The 24,398-nt window shown below is 42.0% G+C and overlaps 1 protein-coding gene across 1 annotated transcript; it reads left to right on the plus strand.

Moving 5' to 3' along the window:
• MTHFD1 (methylenetetrahydrofolate dehydrogenase (NADP+ dependent) 1, methenyltetrahydrofolate cyclohydrolase, formyltetrahydrofolate synthetase) lies at positions 1 to 23,924 on the plus strand (the record flags this gene model as incomplete). Its single annotated transcript, XM_010152253.1, has 20 exons — positions 1 to 85; positions 2,255 to 2,314; positions 3,003 to 3,056; positions 3,475 to 3,611; positions 3,749 to 3,849; positions 4,185 to 4,321; positions 5,739 to 5,850; positions 10,422 to 10,549; positions 11,215 to 11,312; positions 12,010 to 12,183; positions 12,708 to 12,844; positions 13,137 to 13,183; positions 15,253 to 15,360; positions 15,462 to 15,536; positions 17,679 to 17,781; positions 18,953 to 19,029; positions 19,891 to 20,031; positions 22,848 to 22,916; positions 23,452 to 23,563; positions 23,752 to 23,924. Coding segments are annotated over 20 exons (2,128 nt in total), but the record flags the coding sequence as incomplete, so codon positions are not given.
• Positions 23,925 to 24,398: the final 474 nt, after the last annotated feature.

The raw sequence follows: 24,398 nt of genomic DNA on the forward strand, positions 1-24,398 counted from the left end.
ACAAGTGAGAGAGAGACTAAAGAAGCAAGTTGTTGAGATGAAAGAGAAATTTCCAGGCTTCAGACCAGGACTCGCAATATTGCAGGTATCATTTTCTTTAATGACAACTACAGAAAATCTATAAGTGAATGGTAAGCTGATGAGCTTCATCAAGGTTGCCTTGCAGTGGTAATATTTTATAAGAAACAGAAGAGCATTGTACCCTGTGGGATGGCAACACAGTTCTGTGACGTCTTTTCCCCAAGTACTGGGCCCCAGAAACATTTTGGGGTTGGCTTTTTTTTATTCCTTCCATCAGACCCTTGCAGCTCTCTGTTTGGGCGTTGTGTTTGTGAAATGGTGAAAGTAGGCTTCTTGCTGTTAAGAGGAAGCAGTGCTTGTAGACGCTATTCCAAGTCTCTGCATTTGTGTGAGCCCCAAAGCCTGTCAGCTTTCAGAGATATGTTTGTACCAGAAATCTTTGAAATGGGATATTTAGTAAGGGATTTGGTCTGCTGTTACATCAGAACATGGAGAGAGAAGAGGGTCAGGGGGTGAAAAAAAAAAAAAACCCACAAAAACACCAACCCCAACCCAACCAAAACCACCTTTGGCCAAGAAGACTTGAGTGCAGGAGATGGAACAAAATCCCACTGCTGAATTTGATATCTGTCAGAAATGTAAGTGCTCGAGTCTACACAGAAACACTTGCAAAAAGCATTCATCAGTTGTGTTTGGCAGAATGAAGGTGATTATTTTTTATTATTATTTATTTATTTTTTTTTTACCCTGCAGCTATAAAAAATGCAAACTCTTTGTGCCTAGATCAGAAGGTGACTAGACCATGCTCCTCTTCAGTGCAAGGAACAAATTTGTTTGTGGTTTGGGTTTTTTTCTGGTTTTCTTTTCCATTAGCTTTAAGAAGATCATCTATACAGAAGGCGTGTTTAGAAGGAAGGAAAAAGGTCTTTTATTTAAAATTTAGTAAGGGATGCTTTGGAAGTTCCTGAACTGCTGACCTTGTAAACTGTCTCCAAAAATTGCTGTGTCGTATTATTAGATTTTTTTCTTGGTTGGCCTGTGTTCTCTTCAATCCTGGGTTGTCTCAGAGTCCTTTACAATCTTTGGCTCTCTGACACTTTTGTAAGATACCAAACGGTCTGGGCTTGCAGCTCATCTAATACCAATATTCTCAGCTATTTTTCAGATAATTAGCTGTTTCTGATATGTAGCATCCCACACAATATGTGCTCTTTTCTTATGAGGTATCTGGTGTCCTCTGAGCTGAATAAGTCAGTTAAGCTTTTATTTTTTGTCCTGTAGTCAGAAATGTCCTCTTTCATACAATATATGTGGCCTGTTTGCCGACATCTCCTGATGCCTGCACTCTTCCTTCTCTTGTGCCCTGTATGAGGCATACCTTTTCCTAAACCCAGCAGACGTTAAAGGGGAGACAGCCCCTTGACTAATGCTAGGGAAGAAGACCCAGTGTATGCTGGGTGATCAGTCACCCCTGCAGTGAGAACTGTGTGATCTGTGTGAGAACCAGGGGTAGCTCCCAAGTGCCAGGGAATGAGGTTTCAAGACTTTGCTTGTCAGCTTTTCCTTATTTGTCCTTCATTTTCTTATCGTTAGGAGGAGTATTACCTTTAAGAAATCATAGTGGATGATGCAAGCTGTATTCTGAAATGCAGTTGTACTGTAAGCACCCAATACTGCCAAAGACTACAGGCGTTTTTTCAATTTACTGCTTTCTGTGTGCGTCACTTAGTTCTGGTTTTGTTGGGGTTTTTTTGTTTGGCAGAAAAATTCTCAAGGTTCAATACAGCAGTGGAAAAAGTCTCTCCATCAAGGCACGTGTATGTGCATAAAATTAAGATTCCTGGGTATCAAAGAGGCCCAACTTTTCTGCAAGCTTTAATCAGATAATTAAATGTTATCAGCACCTGCTGATTGTGTTAATTAGCTAGAGATTTAACTTTCTCAGATGAGATGGCAGGCAGTATTTTTTGCTTTGGAGAGCACAGTGTTTCTAAGGTTTTTGAACAGGTGTAAATGGTTTTTATGCAGGAGATCAGACACCTTGTTGTTAGCTGCCACTTCCTTGAAAGAACACTTTCCTGTTGGCTTCAGCTGCTTGTAGCCTCTATCAGTGTGTTTTACAGTTAAGAATACCTGTTTCCTTGGTGTAGCTCGAAGCCAAGGGTGAAGCCCATTTCAGCCTGTCACTGAATCTCCATTCTGCAGTGTGACTCAACTGTCTTTTCATCCTTAGGTTGGAAATCGGGATGATTCAAACCTCTACATTAATATGAAGCTGAAGGCTGCTGCTGAGGTAATGCCCAAACTCTTTAATATCTCTTTTCTTTTTACCCTCCTACAGTAGGTCAAACCTTAATATGAAAAAACACATGCAAATCAAATAGTTTTGCCTAAGCTTTGTCCGTATTGCAGTAACCAGTGTTGGCCTGAATCCTTTGTTATAAGGAAGCGTGTAACGTGATACTTAGCCAAGTGGGTGCTCCGATAACATTTGTGTGATCATCTCCTAGATTATGTGCATCTGAACTGCTGATATTCTGTCTTTCCTGACCTATGGCCATGTGCTTATGTTCCCTGCATGTCTTGTACCTGCAGTTGCCTTGCATCTGTCACCAAGTGGTACGTTGTGTGCTACAGCAGGGATGGGAACATGGATGAATCCCTGTTTCCTCAGGTGATAGCTGGCGTTTTCTCTGCTGACGTTTCAAAGCAGTATGCTCTCAAGTCAAGATGATGTTGTTCATGTCAAAAGTTGAATAGGACAGTTGAAGGATGGAGAAATCTAAACAGGCAAAGCACTAATCTTTCTTCTTCTCTTTCACTGATGGTATTTCCAAATAATAGGACTGTAGTCACAGGAGCAGGAGATAGACCTGGGAAATGTGACAGGATGTAGCTGTGACTGGGCTGGACTGAGAGAATAGCCAGATGAATCTCTGATGTCGACTGAGAAATCGGATAATTTGTTTTCTCATTTTCAGATTGGGATCAGTGCCAATCACATAAAACTGCCAAACACAGCAACAGAAGCTGATGTAAGTAATATAGCCAGTAATGAAAAAGTACATAACTGGTTTTGAGCTGAAAAGAGTAACTTATAATCACCCTCTCAATTTATTTAAAAAAAAAAAAAACCTACTTGCCCATAGATACTAACTCATGAAAAAAAGAACTGGAACCTGATGAGTTTTGTGGGTTGTTTGTTTGTTGGTGGGGGTTTTTGTTTGTTTGTTAGTTTTTAAAGAAAACTAAAATGCTACAATGTAAAATTTAGAGACTTCCACAGGTATTTTTCTAAAAATAAAAAATGTGTTGTTTATACTCTTGGGTATAATATATGTGTATATATAGGCACACATGTGTATCTTTTAATCTAGACAGTAGTATACTTTTTCCTTTGCAACAGTAATATTCCAGTTTATAGGCCATTTGGGTTTTTTTGTCTTGCTGTAGGTCCTCAAGTGCATTGCCTCCTTGAATGGAGACCCTGCTGTTCATGGCTTTATAGTGCAGCTGCCACTTGACTCTGATAAACCCATCAATACCGAAAAAATAACCAATGCTGTTGCACCTGAGAAGGATGTAGATGGGTAAATTCACTTCACCCCTGGAGAGCGTGACAGCTACTCCAGAAAGAAACCTGTTTGTGTTTTGTTTTGTTTTTTTCCTTTGAACAGTGGTCATGAGGCTGGGAATCTTACTTGGCCTTTATTCTTTCAAAATACAGCTTAAGTAGCATCAATGCTGGGAAACTCTCTAGAGGGGACCTTGGAGACTGCTTTATTCCCTGCACGCCAAAAGGATGCATGGAACTTATCAGGCAGACAGGTAAGGAGGTTGCCATCCATTATTCATGACTGCAGTAATCTTCAGTAAGAGGAGACATTACACACATTGCCAGGCTCTGCTCCACACTGACACATTTGTTGAAATGCCACATTTCATCTCTGCCTTTTCAGACAGTAAAAGAACTCGTTTTAAAATGGTCCTTCATTCCTCCTTCCCAACTCCAATTGCCTGTGACACACAACCCAGAAATAAAATAGTAGCCTGAAGTACCAGAGCCAGACTTAAGTGACCAAAAGACTCCAGAGCCGTTTGAGTTAGTTTGTACTGGGATGCACAATGACCTATTTTTACTTTCTCCAAACTTTGTGGTGCAGGCATCCAGGTTGCAGGGAAAAGAGCTGTAGTGGTTGGTCGCAGTAAGATCGTTGGTGCTCCCATGCATGACCTGCTGCTCTGGAATCACGCAACAGTAACCACTTGCCATTCTAAGACCTCAACCCTGGCTGAGGAGGTAAGGAGAGGCTAGATGCATGAGGCTATAGTTACCTGCTGCAAGCCAGTGCTGCCTGCTGCACATTGCTACTCAGTGTATTGTTACTCTGAAGTCATTGGGTCTGGGTTGTCTTGCATCTGAAATGGTTTTCCAGTCCTGTTCAGTGCAGGGTTCTGTAAATAATTCTGCTGGAATAGGATCATGGTTATTTTTGGCCCTTAATTAGAAGGTTTTAATTATAACAGTAAAATTATTGATTTTGTTGTCTTTGGGAAAGTGCTGAGAATTTAATCTTGCTTTCCTAATCTCCATGTAGTGGTCTGCAAGACAGCATATGTTTGACTGGGCTTTTTTCTGAAAAGGCCAGGTTCTCTTTACCTTTAATGGCTGGGAAATGCTAGACCAAATGTGTTTGCCATTTTTTTTTTTTTCCCCTCTGTCTATTTTCTATGACTGGGAGTTGGTACCATTTTCCTCTTTAGCAGTGAGAGAGTGACAGAAATAGTGTGTTGCTGTGCTGCCACCTACTTGGATTTCGTAGAGCAATCAACATTGCCAGGCTCTGTAGGCAAGTATTAAAGCTGAAAAGAGGGTAGGTGTATTTGAATATAACTAACAAAGAAGATCAGAAACACTGCAGTGCTTCATGCTGTTAAGTTGCTGTTCAGTAAGACTGTCATTAGATTGATTAACAGTTGAAGTGGTAATTCTTAATGAAATATTAAAAATAGTTTATCTCCCTTGAAGATTAAAAGAAAAAATTCCAAGGGATAGCAGCTTCCTATCCAAACATGAATGAAGCAGTGTAAGAAGTGACAACAAGCTCTAGTCAGTCTGTAGCATCAGCTTTCTGACCAGATCTATTGAATTTGAGTACTGTCTAAACACATATTAGTGCTAAATTACAATCAGCTTTCCCTGGAGTGGCATGTTAAAAAGTCCTGGGCATAAAACCCACAAGACAGCGCTGCCACAAATGAAGTGCTGCTTAGAGTTCGGTGCAGGGGTTCTTGGCTGCTGTCTGCTGTGCTGGGTATATTTCTAGCATTGAAAAGAGCAGCTGAATACACAGGGATATTTGAAGGGAGGAAGATAAGAATATGCAGAAGGCTTTAATTTTATCTAGAAGTAGTCTGTGTGATCCACTTGGGAATCATGGATGAGTTCAAATGAAGTTGTAAGTGTTGGCTAGCAATAGTTCAGGGTAGGAGTGTGAAAATAGGCCATAATTTCTGTCTGCAGGAATTGATCTTTGCCAAAGAACTGCTAGCTACTTTTAACTGCTGCTGATGCCCTTCCATCCCTCCGAAGGCAATGTGTGTGCATGCAGTTTCGCTCCAGTTGAAGCTGATTTAAGTTGCTGCTGAAGTAGCTCTGCGTTTTTCCGCTTCTGGTGTGATAGAGTTGTTTATTTGGCTTTTTTTTTTTCATATAGGTTGGTAAAGCCGATATCCTGGTGGTTGCAGCTGGTAAAGCTGAAATGGTAAAAGGTGAATGGATCAAACCTGGTGCAGTCGTAATAGACTGTGGAATTAACCATGTGCCAGGTGCGTGGGTAACATATAAAGCATGGGGATGTGTTTATTTATATATAAATGCAGTTGCTAAGTAAGTACATGGATACTGTTTCCTTGGTGTTTCTAGTTGATGCAAACTTCTCTTTTAAGCCTGGCTTAGGTAATGATGGCAACCTCCTGAAGATGCCAGAATAAAAAAAGACTGGTCTGAAATACTGTCCTAAAGCAGATCACTGGTGGTTTCGTTTCTGCCTTCAATGAGGCTGATGATGATTAGATGAAAGAGGAAGCAACAGAATATCCACATAATTTGCCCCAACTACATAGCAAAGTCTTGTTGCTGTTGTCGCTTGTGAGCGCGCAGCTTTGCCGTCATTACTTTTGCAGTTGGATCTGATTAAGCTGTTCTGTTTGAAATACATAAATGGCAAGTAGTCTCTTTAAGTAGCTGTAGATGTGTTGAATCGCACCATGAGCTTCTTAGGCTTGAATGGCTGTTGTCTTCAAGCAAAGCAGCTTCTGCAAGAGTACTGGTGACAGTAGCTCTGGCATAGAATAAAGTGTTTTAACATAATGGATTTTAGGGTAGGGTTTCACTTAGCTACTCCTTCCTTATAAAGGAGGAACAGACAGTCTGGCAATTTCTGTTTTCAACTCATTTTAAAACCAAATTACAGTTATTGAATGATAGGGAAAATTAGTCACCATCCAACTATCTCTGTGCTACACCCACAAAGCTCTTAAAAGGTAGTTTTCATAATTAATCAGTCATTTTGTTGCCATTATTTAATGGAACGTAAAGAAATTGCTGTTCAGCAGTCGTGTTCCTCAAAGATGACACCAAGTTGCATTTAAAAACATTAGTCTTCTGTCTAATTAAAATTAAAAAGTCATCTGTTGTTGCTGTTTGTTCCTTAATGTATTTGTGCCAGGCTACCCAAACTTAGGCAGTTTGCCAAAACCCACAGGGTCACTGCTGATTCGCATGAAGCAGAATGATTTGGGCCCCCCCCACTGAAATGTTGCAAATAAAACTACCATTGTTTCTGATATATGATGGCTTGATGTGAACTGCATCTCTGAGGGCATGTCCCTGTTTCTTTGCAATTAGTCTGCCTCGAGCAGTGCACACAGAGATCTGAGCTTGTACACCCAGTCCAGTCAGTGTTGTGTGGCACCGCGCTTCATGGCATCGTGAAACTCGGTAATCAGGGCCTGATAGACTACCATGGAAATCGGAGGATTTCAGAATGATGGATGCCACTGGCTTTTCTGGTTTTTTTCCCCTGTTGTTCCTTTGTTGTTCTGTTTCTTTCTTCCCTTTGGTAGGTTGCAAAAAAAGGTTTTCAAATGAATCTTTTGGGAAATCAGTGCCAGAGTTGTGGGAATTGCAATGCTACATAAAGAATGGCAGCTCGTTTGCCAGCTTCTCCAGCTACATCACTGTACAGATAGAATATTCCTGCTACCTGCAGTGGTGCTTTGAACGTGGCAGGGGAGAAATAGCACAGTTGCCATGCATCTTACCATAGCTGTAGGTGCATCCATCTAGGTGCCTCCTAGGTGCAGATGTGAATTGCAGCTGGAGGACGTGACAATCTCTGGATATGCCTATGCTTTACAAGTCAGGGTGCCCTGTACAGAGAAATCCCAGTATGATTTGACATATTAGGACATGAACTTCATACAGGTTTGCGAGTTGTGGTTAAAACAAGTTACAGCCACGTAGCGCCATGCAGATGCAGCTGTTGTGCTTTTGAATGGAGGGTGGCCTGCATAGTCCTAAGGCTGCCAGTTGGGAGGCTAGAATAGGCAGTTTAGGCACATCTGGCTTTGTGTTGATGTATACTACAGCTGAACAAAATTTCTTCCAGGTCTTCAGTTAGAGAGAGAGGGGAAAAAAAGGGTCTCCTGAAACCTCTGTTAGAGCAGACAAGTGTGTCGTCTTCCCTTTCCAAACTGGATTGTATTTGTCTTCCTCTCCCCACTGCTGCAGCTGGGGGGCCAGTCCAGCAAACTAAATGCCTTATTCCAGGCCTGTAGAAACTGCTCTGCTACAGGAAGGGAAAGCAATGCAGGCAGAGGTTATTCCCCGAGATGGCATAGTCCTCTCCCTCTCTGAGTCCTGATGGGGGAACCAACCCTGTTCAAAGTCCTCCTCTGCTATGGGACTTTGCAGCCCTAGCCAACAGGGAACCTTGAACAGTGGGATATGAAAGCAGCAAAGGTGGATCAGCCTCTGGATCTCGGTGCCATGCTCTTCATACGCCAGAGGAGCTAGAAAGATATAAAAAGCCTTGGCTTGATGCTCTGTTTATATCTCTGTGTTCTGGTAATCAAGCTGCATCACAGGCCTATAAGATCAGATTGTGTTGGATCCCTCATGAAACTCTTTTCCCAGTGGTGTCCAGACTGCAAGCAGGTGGCCTCATGTTTTGTAGATGAGGGTCACGTATGGTCTTGTGTGTTTGCATTTATATATATATCCACCAGAAACATGTTACAGTTGCGTGTACGTTGGCAAAAGTTTGCTTGGAAGGCATGTGGATCTTTCCAGCCCTTGTCTGGCGAAAATAGGACTGTGAATTAGCTCCAGTCCAGAAGCTGCACTTAAGCTGCCTCCCATGCAGCTATCTCTGGAGGTGGATGGGGATCATCATACTTGTTCATTCCATATGTGTAGGCATGTCCTTCACTTCTTTGATCTCAAAGTCCTTGGGTGCTCTCTCTTGTGTTTCAGCTGGCTAGAGAACTTACTGGACCAAGGAAGACACAGGCACTGGGAATGCTTATAGTGTCAGTGATACTCTCTGTATAGTGTGTGTTGGGTTTTTTTTAAGAGTGGGATGATGATTATTGAGAAGGTTAAATTATGGGGAGAGGTGGAAAGTGGTGTATGTGAGCTTTCCTTCAAAAGAATATTTTAAAGGTAATTGAATAGCTCCTAAGTTGTGCTGAGCAGTGCCTGGCGTGAGGTGGGGATGCAGAGGCAGGGACAGGGGGTTTGTTTGGCTTGTGCTCATCCCTGTGTCTGTGTAACAGATTAGGCTCTTTGTGTTTGGAGTGCCTAACTCATCGCTTGTTTTCTTCATTCTTAGGCCTCTAGTCTCCTGGGCCAGGGTGGCTGCTAAGCCTGCTTGGCATCCTTAGAAGAAAATATAATTGTTATTTGCCTTTGGCAGCCTCAATTAAACTGGTCTGTAGGCTGAATGGTGAGATTGGTCTGCAGTTCAGGCAGCAAAGCTGACAGTGGCTGTAGGAACACAGTTTAACAGCTGTGATGTTGTTCAAGCTTTGAACTTTAAGGAGAAGCGTTGATTAAAACACAAACACAACAAAACATCCAAGCTGCTAATTGTCAGTAACAATGCAGCTAAAAATTAGTGTTGGCAAGAGCTGCTTCTGTTCCCTCTTTGGTTTTAATACAATCAGTTTTTAGGAATTTTGGTTCTCTTCCACTCCTCCCCCTCGCCAAATGTATGTTAAAGTTACTGATTGTGTTCTGTTCAAACATACACTTACTGTAAGCAATATATTTGAATGTAACAACATTCAAATCTTATCTTCAGGGTTTTCACACTGCTAAAAGTTCCCTAGAGCTCTCCTATCTGACATGAGGATCTGCCACTCCAGGATGAACTTAAATATTCTTTCTTTTCATATGCTGTATCTATAATCAGTGAGTTCCTTTGACTGTGCTAGTTTACTAATGCATTTTATCTTTTTCTCTCTTTATGGGTGAGCTTAAAGGTCACTGCTGGAAACAAAAAAAAGTGCTATATCTGCTTCTGAACTGTCAGGTCATGTAATGCAGCAGAATATAGTAAATTTTTTTTGGCCAGAGAGGAGATTATTCTACTGGAGCTCTCTTAAGTCACCTGTGAGGTTTGTCTTGACAAGTCTCTGATCTCTGAACTGCAGTATTTATCGTCAGAATGGCAATGAGTAATTGAAAAGCTCAGCACTCTGTCTTCAGTTTCTGTAGAGGCAGGTAATATTGTTCAATAGTAAGGCCTAGAAGTCCTCCAAAATGGAACAGAGCAAATGTAAACCTGGGTTTTTGGAACAAGTCAGCCACGTTTCTTCTCTTACTTCTTCTAGACCACTGGTTTATATCTCCTTCAAATTGGAAGCTGTACTAATCCTTCAGAGCAATACAGCAGGAGCTGTGAGAGGATGATTCAGGCACCTCTGTTCTATGTCTTGTTGGTGTTTTTGTTATTGCACAGATGTAAGACTTGGTTTGTGCTTTGGTCACCCTACATTTGTTTTGGAATCATCTTCAGGCTGCCCTGTGGGCTACATGCCACTGAGAAAATACTTGCATCCTCAAGGAAAAGGGAGATCTGTCTGGCTGAGGAAAAATGGTGCTTAATGGGAAGATATGTTGCATGAGCTGTTGAAACTCTGAGTGAAGTATGATGAAAACAGCTTCATCCTGTGATGTTGTAACTTTTTATCTTTCTTTACAGTTCCCTGTATACTCAGCTTCTGTTTTGTTTACTCCGGCAAAGGAAAAGACTTTGGCTTCATCCAGTGCTGCCTCCTCTGTTGTTTTGATGAAGTGTGATGTGTAATTTACTTTTCCCTTAAATCCCCAGACAGCACAAAGGCCAGTGGAAAAAGAGTTGTAGGAGATGTGGCATACAGTACAGCAAAGGAAAAAGCTTCCTACATCACCCCAGTTCCTGGCGGCGTTGGGCCTATGACTGTGGCCATGTTAATGCAGGTACGTGGGCAGACTGTGAGACTGCTGGCCATCTCCCCTACGTTTGCCTTTGGGGTGTGTTGCTGCTGATCATCAGCACACTGCCAACGCGACGGGGGCTTCCTTCTTGCTATTAACAGAGGTTTACGTAGGATTTCCAATTTCTAGTCCATACAATTTGGATTCAGTTAACTGAGGAAGATGATGTACCCTAAGGAGGTTTTTTTAAAAGGTTTTCTTGGTTAGGGTCTGTTTTTATTGGGTTTTTTGAGTGTGGTGTCTCAAAGCAGTGAGAAGAAGGCTTGTTTTACAATGTTCTGGCTGTAATTCTAAAACTGTTTGTAAGGTGACTGGATAAAAAGGAGAGTAACAGTATAAGGCAGCTCCCTCTGTTTCCTGCTTTGCTTAAGAAACCCTGCTGGCACAAAACATCCCAAAAAAATCCAGCATGCTGGAAGGCAGAAAGGTAGGTGGATAGAATAGATATGGTGGGGAGTCTTGTTTTTAAGAAAACTACGAGGAGAATCTCATTTTGGATTGATAGCAAATGCTTTCATCAAAGCACTTTGTATTAATCCCAAACTAAGACAGATGGGAGGGGAAAACCTTTCTGAGTCTGTTTGTTAACCAGTGTGGTTCATTGTGCTGGTGGTGGTTGCTATAATGCATTCTTATGCTCATTTCAGAGCACAGTGGAGAGTGCACAACGTTTTCTGGAAAAGTTTGAGCCTGGAAAATGGAACATCCAGTATAATCAGCTTACCCTAAAGATTCCTGTTCCAAGGTAATGTTTTCGAGTGAAGCCACTGGCAGTATTCACGCAGTATAGTATTCACTTCTGTTCCCAAGCTTTGTGGAATATGAGACATACGTGTATGTAGACTGTAGCTGGCCTTGACGTTTGGAGAGAAGTAGAGAGAAAGTACTGTGAGGCCTTCCTAAGGGAGCAGAGCTAAGCTGCAGTGGTGTTGAAGTATAGGCTTGGGTCATCCTGATAATATTAAGGAATAAACATGGACTTCCACAGACTCTTTAGGCCACCTAAATAGTTGCTGATTTGTCAAAGAGCAACATGATTGTATTTTGGAAAATTTTCAGTCTGACATGTCAAAAACATGGCATCTCAAAGTAAGAGTTGTTGGTGTCAGCTCCCCAAGGAACAGTTGAAAATATTCAAAATACCATAAGGGAGCATAACACTGCCTACAAAAATGCATTCTTCAGTGGGGAGGATTGGGGGAGGGCTGGTGTTTGGTTTTTTTTTTTTATTGTGGATTATTTTTTTTTAGAAGGCAGCTGAGGATGTGTCTATTCTAATGTAGCCAATAACAGTGGGATTAGGGGATTGATTCTTTTAACTAGGAAAGGTTAAAGCTTCCCTTTTAAAATACAGATTAGGTTTTGTAGCTTATTCCATCCAGAAGTGAGGAATTTGTGAGAAGTCTTTGATTTATAAACTGACTTTGCTCTCTTTCTTTAAGTGATATTGAAATATCGCAGTCTTACATGCCAAAGCCTATTGATCAAGTTGCAAAAGAAGTTGGCCTGCTCCCTGATGAGGTGGAGCTGTACGGCCAAACTAAAGCCAAGGTTCATCTGTCAGCTCTGGAACGGCTGAAGAACCAGCCAGATGGCAAATATGTCGTTGTTACTGGGTAGGTACTTCCTTAACTGAGGCATCACTTACATGATGTCAAGGTGAAAAAAAAATGTTATTAGTATGGGTTGTCATTGTATTGTCTTTTCGTAAGGTGACTGTGTGGAGTGCTCTGGGTTTTAGTAAATCACACTGTGAAAATCTAGCAGTTTGGGAAAAAGATTTATCTCTTGTGGCAAACAGTGGGAATGTAGTTTAACATTTATCTCCTGGAGATTAATTGTTTTGGTCTGCAGCTCAGGGGTATGACGAGCAGACTGGGTCGTAGTCAAAGTTCTCCTAGTCTAGTAGTCTGCCTTCAACAAGAACTAGCAGGTTGTTTCAGAGGAAAGTCTGTGGCAGTTATGTGATAATTTGCCAATCTCATTCCAGTTTCAAACTGATGAAGATTAGCTGAAGTGGAAGCAAATCCAGAATTTGATTTGGCCTTAACTGCAATCACTGGGTGACTGTTTTATACCGATGTTTTGAGTCTTGCCCACTATAAGATTTAATTGTGTCTGTTCTGCTTTTTCACGACAGGATAACTCCTACTCCCCTGGGAGAGGGTAAAAGCACCACCACTGTCGGTCTTGTTCAAGCCTTAGGAGCACACCTTCACCAGAATGTCTTTGCCTGTGTTCGTCAGCCTTCTCAAGGGCCAACCTTTGGTATAAAAGGTATGAGCTGTTCTCTGTTGTTTGCAGGTGGACTAACCGGGGAAAGATGGCATTCAGAGATTTTATTTCTGCTGCACTGCAGTTTTACATAACTCCCAGTTACAATTGCATTTCTTCTAAGAAAGAAAAACTTGGGTAAGTTCTTCGGTGTTGTCTTCGAGTGCTGTGCTGGGATTTAAACTAAGCTGCTCAACAGTAGCTACCTTCTTAAAGCCATTAAGCAAACACATGTAATATCACTCTGGGTTAGCGAGACCTTTATTTGTGTGATTTGACTATTGTCTCTCTGTAGGTGGAGCTGCAGGTGGTGGCTATTGTCAAGTTATCCCCATGGAAGAGGTAATTCTTTATACAATGCCTCATTGAACATACAGCTTACAGACCTTGAAGAGATAGTGCAGCCAGATAACTTATAACATCTTTTTTGTTTATGGCCCAGTGTAGCATTCCTGGGCACTAGATGCTCTATTTCAGCAAAGCTTTTTTTAAAAAAATTAAAATTTAAAAAGACAACTTTTGTTGCTTCAGAAGGGTGCCTGCATGGTCTGGGAATTTCATGGAACTAGGAATTCCCAGTTCCTCTGTTTCCTCCCCTTCTCTGCGCTGAATTGCTGTATACCCTTGAGCAAAGTACATCCTGTCCCTTTTTCCCATCACTGAAATGAGGATGATAATGACTTAATATGTTTCAGAAGCATATTAGGGAGCTCTGTCAGCAGCGGTGGTCACTGCCTCTTTCTGTGAGCTATTTTGGTGTGCTTGTGTTTTAGATTACTAACATGAAATGGGAAAAGGGAAGTTGGGAATCAGTAATGCCTAGACCTCAGCCTGTGGGGGACTGGCACTGTAGCATATTTCTGACGTGACTTGGCAACAAGTAAAATCCCATGTCTGGGGGCAGGGAATTGAAAGGCACGTGTAGCACGTGCTCTCCTGCTTCTCAACTCTCAAAGTAATTGCCTGTAGAATTCTACCTTTGTCTCATGCACTATAGACTGACACAGGGTAATTTTAGGAAGAAATGCAGAAATGATCAAAAGGGCTCTGCATTCCAACTGATGCAGCTAGTCCATAAAAGAGAAAAACGTTAAAGAGGCAGAATATTGATTTAGTTAGGTGCCAAGAACATGTGTGAATGATAGATGTGCCAGGAAGAATAATCTCCTCCTCTTTGGGAGTGTTATTACAATGAGCCAAAATACTTGACTGTGCAGCAGTGGGAAATAATCCCACTCTTGGAATGAAACTGGCTGAAAGGACTTTCTTTAAGTATGACCCACATGGTATAAGTACGCATGGTTTTGTGGGGGTGTTTTAATAGATGCATGTTTCATAAAATTGAAGTATGTGGAGTCACTAGTTAAAGTAATGACCTTGATACATCATTTGATATTTCTGCATGCAGCTTTCATCCTAGGAAAAGATTAGTAAGTGAAAAACTTCTTGAGTTCATACTGCAGAACCAAGGTAGTAACAATTGCTTCTTGTTGCATATATGTAGTAGGAGGCAGCAATTAGCATTTACTGATGAGGATTTATAAACAGACTGTGACTAGCTGCATTCTGCTTTCAGCTGTCTGGTTTTTAAGGCCACAGTAGCAAGACCTCAGCAAAATGGTATTGTAAGGTCTTCTGTCATATCACCTTTTCTAATGTCCCATTTTTCATCTTCCCCCGTTGCTGCTGTGCTACAGAGGAAAAGGATTGTTTTAACCACACCTCTTACTCCCCTGCCATAATGCAAGTTTGTCACATAAGCTCTGTATCCCAAGCCATTTGTCGGTATAGCTACAGCGCAGCCAGACAAACCCACTCACTCTTTTAATGAGATAGAACCAAGAAAATTACTAGCAGTGTCACTGTGTAGTACATGGTCTACAAGTGCTGCCTACGATACTGTGTGTTTGAGTGGTTAGCTTATGCAGAGCTCTGCAACCACAGCTCTACTGCTAGCACTACACAAGGTTGCTAGTTTCAGTTTAGCTCAGATGTCTTTGTGGGAGCAGCAGCAGCTTCAGCTAATGTATGTGTGAAAACTATTGTGCAAATAGTGAGAGTGGGTCGGAAGGAAGGTGAAGGAGGAGCGACGCAGATGTGCGGTACCATGGTCTTATCAGGTGTCAAGCTCACCTGAGCCTGTGAGAATTGTTCCCATGGAAAAAAAAAAAATGTATTTGGCAGCTTCATCCTGGAAGTTTGTAAAATGACATAAATGTGGGGGAGGCATTTTTCTGTTTTAGAGAAATTCTTTCCCCTCTGCCACATACTGCGCTGAGCAATCTCTCCCCCACCACCCTCACCCACTTTAACATTGCTATTAATACTTCTCTTTCCATCTGTCTACAATGAATTGAAATAAATGAAAATTGCAGCAGGATGAGGTAACTGATATGTTTTATCTCCTCTAGTTTAACCTTCACCTCACTGGTGACATCCATGCTATCACTGCAGCCAACAACCTGGTAGCTGCTGCTGTTGATGCACGTATATTCCATGAGCTAACTCAGACTGATCAGGTACATTCCTTTCTTATTGCATACTTGAGCTAGGCCTGCTTTGGCCAGGATGTTTTGAGTGTGCCACCAGTGCTAATTAACTATCTGTTTCATTCTGCAAGGCTTTCTACAACCGTTTGGTGCCTTCTGTCAGTGGTGTTAGGAAGTTCTCAGACATTCAGATTCGAAGACTGCAGGTAAGTTCACTGGTTTTGCATTGATTTCTGGTTCTGTTCCATTTACTCCTCCTTTTTGTAGGCAGAGCTAGGTTACAGAAACCTTTATGTTGTCTAGGTCATTCTGCTGTCATTTATTTCTTATATAAAGTGGGCAGATGAGTGGTAGCCCTTCTTACAACACACAAAACAGTGAGATGCAGTCCCAAGGGGTAGAATCATCAATGTAACTCGCTTTATTGTATGCTGTATGTGTAATGCAGTGGGAAGAGGCAAAGGGATTAGTGCCCTTCATTAATAGTGTCAATTCAGTGTTTTTTAATGCAGTTTAAGAAAGGACCAGAATCAGTCAGTGTACCTTACACCCAGTTACAGCCAGGGGTGAATAGTTCCCATGTGACAGCTATATACATCATGCAGCACACAAAATGGTAATTTATAAAAGTCAGCAAAAAGAGAACATAGAGAATTTTTTGTCTTATCCAGATTGAGAAAACAGGAAAATTGGGGAAAAAAAAAAAACCACCCCACAACTCACTCCTCCCCTACATTGCCCACTCCTCTCCCCAAAAAGATTTTACAGTTAGATGAGTAGCCCTGTCATTAAATGGCAGTCCCTGAGCAGACCACAGCTCCTCGCATCCTCAAAAATTAACATGAACTAGCATGTGTCCCTGACTTCCACAAAAATGAGGATTAACAGAGGAGTAGTTTTGCACTGGGCTTGGACCTTCTGACTTGGAAGGGGGCCTGGGGCCTGTGAACTTCATTCCAAGTATGAATCTGTTTGTATGGTATTGAGGCTGGGTCAGTTGCCCATTTGGAAGTTAAGAGCAATAATCAGGCTACTTAGGAAGCTAAAACATTTATTAATTGTCGACAATATCTCAGCCATTAGAGAATATCATAGAATCATAGAATGGTTAGGGTTGGAAGGGACCTTAAAGATCATCTAGTCCCACCCCCCCTGCCATGGGCAGGGACCCCTTCCACTAGACCAGGTTGCTCCAAGCCTCATCCAGCCTGGCCTTGAACACTTCCAGGGATGGGGCATCCACAGCTTCTCTGGGCAACCTGTTCCAGTGCTTCACCACCCTCTCTGGGAAGAACTTCTTCCTGATATCTAATCTAAACCTCCCCACTTTCAATTTAAACCCGTTATCCCTTGTCCTGTCACTACAGGCCCTTGTAAAAAGTCCCCCCCCAGCTTCCTTGTAGCCCCTTCAGGCACTGGAAGGCTGCAATAAGGTCTCCCTTATTTGTAGTAGTAGTTTGCTTCCACTGCTGAGCAAAGCAGCTCTGTCATACTGCTTGATGTTCCTGATGGACTGCGGTGGGAACTCTACCCTAACCACTCTTCTGGCTACTAAATGTCGAGATGTGAACAGGATGCTAATACTCCAGAAAGATGATTTTTGTTAGTTTCTTTCTTTCTTTTTTCTAAATGATATGCTTGAAGAGGAAGAGAACAGACTTTCTTCTTCTCTGCTGTTGTTCAGGAGAAAAATACGACTTAGCTGTCTAGTTAATTAAAAAAGCTTGCTCGTTCATAAATCAATTCAATCGTTTTCCTCGTTCCTAAGCTTGCGCTTGTATCGGGCTCCTTGAGATAATTCTTCTCTCAATTAAGCAACTTGGCAAACTGCCCATCCTCTCAGTATGTTCAAGATCAGCTTTCTGGGATGCTGACAGCCTTGTGACTGAATTGTTTAATTCCTCCTTTGTGCTGCTTAACCAGCATGCTGAAAGCAGTGTCTTTAAATACGTATGGCTGTGTGCAGTGACCCTAGGCAAACTAATGAGAAATGGATGTAAGCCTGTGAGACTAATGATTGGGACAAGGCGTGTAAGGAGCTGCAGAGCTCTCTTACTTTTCCTGTAGATGCCTTGCACAAAGCTTGCTGACAACCTGCCCTTCTGAGCTATATGTCTGTCTTTGCCCTTTACTAGCTGGCCAGCAGCAAGCTCTGCTTCCAGATACGCCCTGATGGGCATCATTGTATTTTGTTGTGGGTTCTAGGGGAAGGGACACCAGAAAGGCAGCCCTTTGTCTCTGAATATGCAATGAGCCTTCAGCAGCATTATCTGCTCCAGTTAAAGGTTCATTTCTGTGAGTCTTTTCATCATACCTTTTTTCTTTTTATTTCTCTTTTCTTCCCATAGAAATTGGGCATTAACAAAACCGATCCTATGGCTTTGACAAAGGAAGAAATAAACTCATTTGTGAGACTGGACATTGACCCAAGCACCATAACATGGCAAAGAGGTACAGGAGCCATTAAATGAAAGAATTATTAAGAAAAAAAACGTATGTCAAAGGAGAGGTTTGCAAGTGCAGCAAGGACTGGGTTTCCTGGGAAAATGGAAAAGAGGTCAGGAATGGCCTCTCCTTCTTAGTGTATGGTGGGATAGATCCCATTTCTAAAGGGTCTGACACAGGGGCTTGAATCTGCTCTGAGTTCACAAAGATTGCAACTTCACTAATTGGTGCAAGTTTGTGTTTCTGGATTTGTCAATCACTGAGAATGTTGAATTTGGCAACTGTAGCCAACAGCCTTTTTACCTGACAGCTCTGTGAGCAAGGAGTGGGTTCTGCTCTGGCATTAAACTCAGTTTGAATCTGCCCGCTTGCTGTGTTGGGGTCTGACAGCAAATGAAGCCCAGATTTAAAGTTTTTGGTTTTGTTTTGTTTGGGTGTTGAGGTTTTTTTTTACCTGGATGCAAGATTAGTTTCTGGTCTGGCAGATTTAATATTTCACCAGCAAAATTGAGTTCAAATATAAACATTTTTTCCTGATTTAGACCCAAAGACTATTGCTTTTTCTTCTTTTTATTAAAGTACAGAGAAATGCATTCTCCAAAATTTGCTTCATAACCTGTAATGGGGCTAAAGTAGTCTGCCTCATGGGAAATACTTCAAATTTTTCAAGCAGATAGTAAGAAACAGTGAATTTAAGGCAGTATTTGATAATTTGTATTTTCAAGGTAATTTGAGTTATTGAGCTGTGTGAAACTATACTCACTAAATGGTAGAATCTGAGCATTTTATCACATAACTTATAAAATAATAATTGTATTTCTGTTTGGCTACAATAATTTCCTGATTTCACATTGATTAACGACGGGGAAAAAGCAATCAGAATAACACTAGTGGCTCTGCTTTGCAGAGAGGCTTTAGACTTGTGGTTAATGTACACATCCATCCCGCTGGATGCAGTGTAGAGTCTGCGTGTGGCTGTGGGTATCTTTACTTTGTTGCAGTTGAGATTTGAGGAAGAATCAGGTGGAATAGCACTTGCAATTCTTTAGGAGAGGTTGGTATCTCAGACTGCCATCCTCTCTTCATAGGTGATCTAGCTGGGTGTTTGTAATGGGGCATAGATGTGACTTATGACTTGCCATGTGACTTCTCATCTTTCTCTCTGTGATCCTTGCAGTACTGGATACAAATGACAGGTTCCTCAGGAAAATCACTATTGGACAGTCTCCAACAGAAAAAGGCTTCTCACGAACGGTAATTATTGCCTTTTCTTGCACAGAAAAAAAACATGGTCCTAAAGCAAGTTTCTGTAACTCCAGATAATTCTATCTTTTACCAGTACCTCTTTAACGAGAAAGCAATTAAATTTGCTACCAGTGCAGTGTTTAGTTTTATTGTCTGTTCTCTCCTGAACGTTGGCTTCCTGAACTGAGATGAATGTGGCATGATAACCTTGGAACCCAAGTGCCCTCTGTAAATATGATGCGTGGCAATGGCTGATCTTCACCACTGCAGGTGCTTTGGGTGGGATGTATCTGGCCAAAACTAGGCACGGTATCTGAGCTGGTTGTCTCAATTCATTACATAATCAGCAGAGTTAAATAGGCAAGCTGGGCTGTGACTCCTCTCATCCCTTAACTATTAATTTGACAGTTACTTCAAATGAATTGTGCTCAGAAAAGCCTCTTTCTATTGACTTGAAATGGCCCTGGAGTGCTTAGCTTCGATGGAGGTGTCTGCCTTGTCAGATGCATTCTACCCCTCATTTCCTATACAATCTGATTTTCCCCCAAAACATTTACTGCATTGCTTAGTGATAGTCAGATGAGTTAGTAAGCTGTCTTCCAAAATATAATTTGTTAGTGTTAAGCATTCCTACATGAATCACTGATGTATGAGTCATGCACAAGCAATGGAATAAGTAGTTTTTACTTAATTTTTCAGAAGAAAATCCAGTTTGAAATGGCCAACTTAAATGAATTGTGTTTTGAGAGTAATGCTTTGGATTTCTTTTGTATTTGTATGTCTATTTTGTGGTCTTTTAGGATTTAACAGAGGTAAGGATTATTGCTAGGGAATCTTGATAAGTTCACATTCTTTATTCATCTCTTGCAGGCTCAGTTTGATATCACGGTGAGCAGTGAAATCATGGCAGTTCTAGCGCTCTCTGATGGGTTGGATGATATGAAAAAGCGACTGGGCAGAATGGTTGTAGCCTCCAGCAAGAGAGGAGAACCAGTTACAGCAGATGACCTTGTAAGAGAGTCATTCACTCCTTAAATGCTTTTTCCTATTTACTTCTGGAAGCCCTTGGATTGAAAAGCATAGAGACAGTTCTGTAGAGAAAAGACCTTGGCATGTAGATGATCAAAGATGAAATCTTAGCCCCTGAAGTTAATGCAAGTTTTTCATTTCAGTGTGGCTAGCACCTTACCCAGAAGAGAGTGTGTGTGTGCTCATGACCTGGGCAGGGACAAAGAGTCCTGTGTGACCTGCTGTGGGTCGAGTTGAAGCTAACACCATAGGAATAAATGGGGAAATATATGGTGGCTTCTATCTAGATAAAAAGCATATTTACAAATCAAAAGAACTCAAAATGCATCCTGCTGGCCACCCTGTTTTGTCAAGCCCCCTGGAGTGAGGGAAACATTGAGCAGGAACAAAGCCTTGTGCAAATTTAATTATAGATGATGAAATGTCTTATTCTGAGTAGCTGTGAATGCTGTAAAAGCCAAACCCTTTGCAAAAAGTGCAAGGTCTCCACAAGGCAGCCTTTGATGAGGGACACTAGTCCTTTATTTCCACTACATTAAATGCTGAATGTAGTAGCACTGGCAATGCCTATTGCCAGTATATAAAGCAGTCCCAAGCAGCAGTTGCAAGCTGCAGCAGTGTCTTGCAGTTGTCCATACGATAATTACTAGTACAGTTCTTACTCTACCAAATTGTGCTTCAGCGTAGTTTCCAGGGAATCACCTGTGCCCCAAACACTTCTTCCTCTAAATGTTTTGAAGATGGCAACCCTGCTTAGAGAGTGGAAGGGGAATTCAGCCCTGTATGTGAACTGTGCCCTGCCACTTGGCCTCAAGACAGAAGAGGGTGAGAACTGTTGCGCTAGTCAATAGAGATAGAATATTGGTGCTTACTACTGTCCTGTGTAATAGGTATTTCACAGCCTCCTTTGCAAAAGGCAGGAGTATTACATTTTCTGAATGAACATTTTCAGTGGGACAGAAGATTCCACAGGGTTGGGTATCCTGACTTGTGTTTCCAGCAAAGTGGGACTATGGCTTACCTAGCTCTTGCTATCTTTCTGTGGTTTGGGTTTGGTTTTTTTTTCTTTTTCTGTGTTTGGGGTTGATTGGTTTGTTTGTTTTACTTCCCCTCAGCAAAAGCCTAAGAAACAGTAGATTAGCAATGTGGCCTGACTGTGGCCTTGCAGGAAAACGGCGAGGCTGGGAACTGTTTATCTGTAAATGTCCTTATGTGAGGCATTTGTTGGGAATGAGTGTGGGCATGTGCCAAATTTCTGTAGGCAGCTTTGAGATTTTAATTCCTACTGCTAGCATGCTGCCAGTTCAACCTTAACTACCCAAATTAAACCCTATTCTGTAAAAGAGGAGTCTCTCCTGCTGCCCATCAGCAGTGGAGGCAGATGGTGCTTGGGTAGGGAGCTGCTTTGTGGTTTTTATGTAGAGTCCAGGTGATAGAAGTTTTTTCTTCTTTTTTTTTGTTTGGGGTTTTTTTCCAAATCTAATTATATTTACTTTTGTCCATTGCAACTGTGGAATGGAGGATGGTATCAGACCCATCCAACAGATTCTCTTGAATGTTCTATGTTCACACTGATGACAGCCATTGGCTTGCATCATTAGGTCTGTGTTACATACTCCTCGTACAGGCAGAAATGACTGCAGAGACCAGGCTGCCTCAGTAAGATGCCTGGGTCCTTCTGCTGTGATATAACCCATGTGTGCTACCAGGAAGCGCAAAGGAACTGGGAAGAAGTGTGGAATCAAAAACTGACTACATGTTTTTAGAGATGGGATATATTGAAATGCCTCTGAGTGACACAGGCCTGAAATGTCGCCATGGAAATCTTGCTCTGTAGTTTTCATTATTCTGGAGATGACTGAATTTTAAAACTTACCCATTAAATGTTAAATAAGCTTTCATGTAGCAAGATTGAAACTAATGAAACAAAGCAGTGAATGTCTTTTAAAAGAAATTTCATCTAATTGAGTGCTGCAATCCAATTGAAATTAAAAGGGAAGAAAAAGAAATGATGGTTGAAGATTTTCATAACTGCTGTGAACATTTGGCTCAGTAACCATATAGCAGTTCTGGTTACTTCTGCAAGTGCTGGGTAACAGCTGGTTTGGTTTCCACTGGACTGTCAGTCACAAGGATGACCAAACCCTCATTTTTTTCTTCCCAAAGCAGATATGGATGTAATCCAAGCTTTCACTTTGCAGGAAACGCAATTGCAGCAGGGTATATTGTTACACTTAAGAGGAAACATGGGCTCCAGTGTTTGCCTTTCATGATGTCAACCTGCTCTTTCCCATGAGCACAGGGGTTCACTTTAAAAGTTATTTCTGCATAAGAGACAGGATGTAGCAGCTTGTTATGACATTTTAAGGCCAGTATGTAGAGCCTAGTTGCTGAAATGAGGAAGGAAAAAAATCTAAGACAAATCTACCTGCAAAACCTAAGAACACTGCTTTTAGCCACAGTGGGCTACAGTAAACCATACATACCTAAGGGTTACTCTCTCGCTGATGATCTGGCATTAAAACAGGAATTGTTCTTTATGCCTTCACTACAGAGTGGTGGCCAGGCAAGGTCATGTAGCAAGATGCTGCCCCCAGCAGAAATCACAGACCCTCTGACAAGAATGTAAAGGTCATTATTCCGCCTTGCCCTGACGAGGTTATGTTTAGAGCAACTGCTGGTTTTGGTCCTGAAAGCTCAGCAGGACTAAAGCAGAGCCTTGACACTGCATAGGAACTGTCTCAAGGTCTCGGTACGTCTGGAAACTGATTGCCGGTTTGGTTTTTTTTTTCTTTTAGGGAGTGACTGGTGCTCTGGCTGTCTTGATGAAAGATGCTCTTAAACCAAACCTCATGCAGACGCTAGAGGTGAGCACAGATGATTTGCTATATGTGCATTCTCAGAGCCAAGAAGCAACTGGTTTAATTCATTCATCACAATCAGCATGGGTTTACTCTGTTTAGAGTTGGAGGTTTACTATGGTTTCCTACCTAAGGTTCAGGGCTAGGGGAGAAGGCTAGCTTCTTTCTAGGTCTGCCACTGGCATGTGGAATGATCCTGAGGAAATGCTATGTCTCTGTTCTGTTTTCTTTAATGCCAGGATGTATTTTGGGAAACCAAAAGGTTTGGATGTAGGAGAACAGCAGAATTGATAGGCTTTAGCCATCCTTTTCGTAAGAGGATTAATATCTCCACTTGTGCAGATTATTATAATCCTGTTTGCCCTGTAGTCCTTATTACTGATAACAAATGTTTGATCAGAAGGCTTTAAGATTTGTCGTCTTAAAGCATTTTTCTTTACCTTCAGGTACCATAGTACTTAGCTCCTGAAATCCTGCAGATTTGCTAAATTGTACCCTCTGATTTTCTCTTTCTCTCTCCCACACCCTCTTCCTTTTCTAGGGAACACCAGTGTTTGTTCATGCCGGACCTTTCGCAAATATTGCACATGGGAATTCTTCAGTGTTGGCAGACAAAATAGCACTGAAGCTTGTGGGTGAAGAGGGGTTTGTTGGTAAGTGTGTGGGGGGTGGGTTTCTGTTTGCTTGTGTTTGGTTGTTTTGCAGGGAGGGATCTGCCTTTTTTTATCATGACTGTCTTTTGGGGTTTTTTTGTCTTGGAAGAAGCTTCTGGTTTGTATAATCAGAGTATGATATCTTTAGCCAGAAACCTCTCACAAACTTCTTTTAACTTCTGCTCTAGTTACAGAAGCAGGATTTGGTGCAGACATAGGCATGGAGAAATTCTTTAATATTAAGTGCCGCTATTCTGGTCTCCGGCCTCATGTGGTGGTGTTGGTTGCTACAGTGCGAGCTCTGAAAATGCATGGAGGAGGGCCTGCAGTAAGTACTCAGCAAGGTTTTCTTTGGGCCTGAGGGGTGGTTACTGTTGTCCTGATCCAGTCACTTGAAGTCATGTAAGGTTTGATCTGCTTGTAATTGTCTTGGGATTTGCACTTGTAAAAGGAAACCATACGTCCCTGTTGCTTGTAAGCTGCTTCACTGTAGTATGTCACAACAACCCCTTCAACGCCACAGGCTTGGGGGCAAGTGGGTGGAGGAAGAGGACCTGGGGGTGTTGGTCGACAGCAGCTGAATATGAGCCGGCAGTGTGCCCAGGTGGCCAAGAAGGCCAGTGGCATCCTGGTTGGCATCAGGAACAGTGTGGCCAGCAGGACCAGGGCAGGGATTGTCCCCCTGTACTGGGCACTGGTGAGGCTGCACCTCGAATCCTCTGTTCAGTTTTGGGCCCCTCACTCCAAGAAAGACACTGAAGTGCTGGACCATGTCCAGAGAAGGGCAACGGAGCTGGAGAAGGGTTTGGAGTCCAGTTCTGGGCTCCTTAGTTCA

The sequence above is a fragment of the Eurypyga helias genome, unplaced genomic scaffold (assembly GCF_000690775.1).
Source record: "Eurypyga helias isolate BGI_N326 unplaced genomic scaffold, ASM69077v1 scaffold13125, whole genome shotgun sequence".
Classification (NCBI taxonomy): Eukaryota; Metazoa; Chordata; class Aves; order Eurypygiformes; family Eurypygidae; genus Eurypyga; species Eurypyga helias.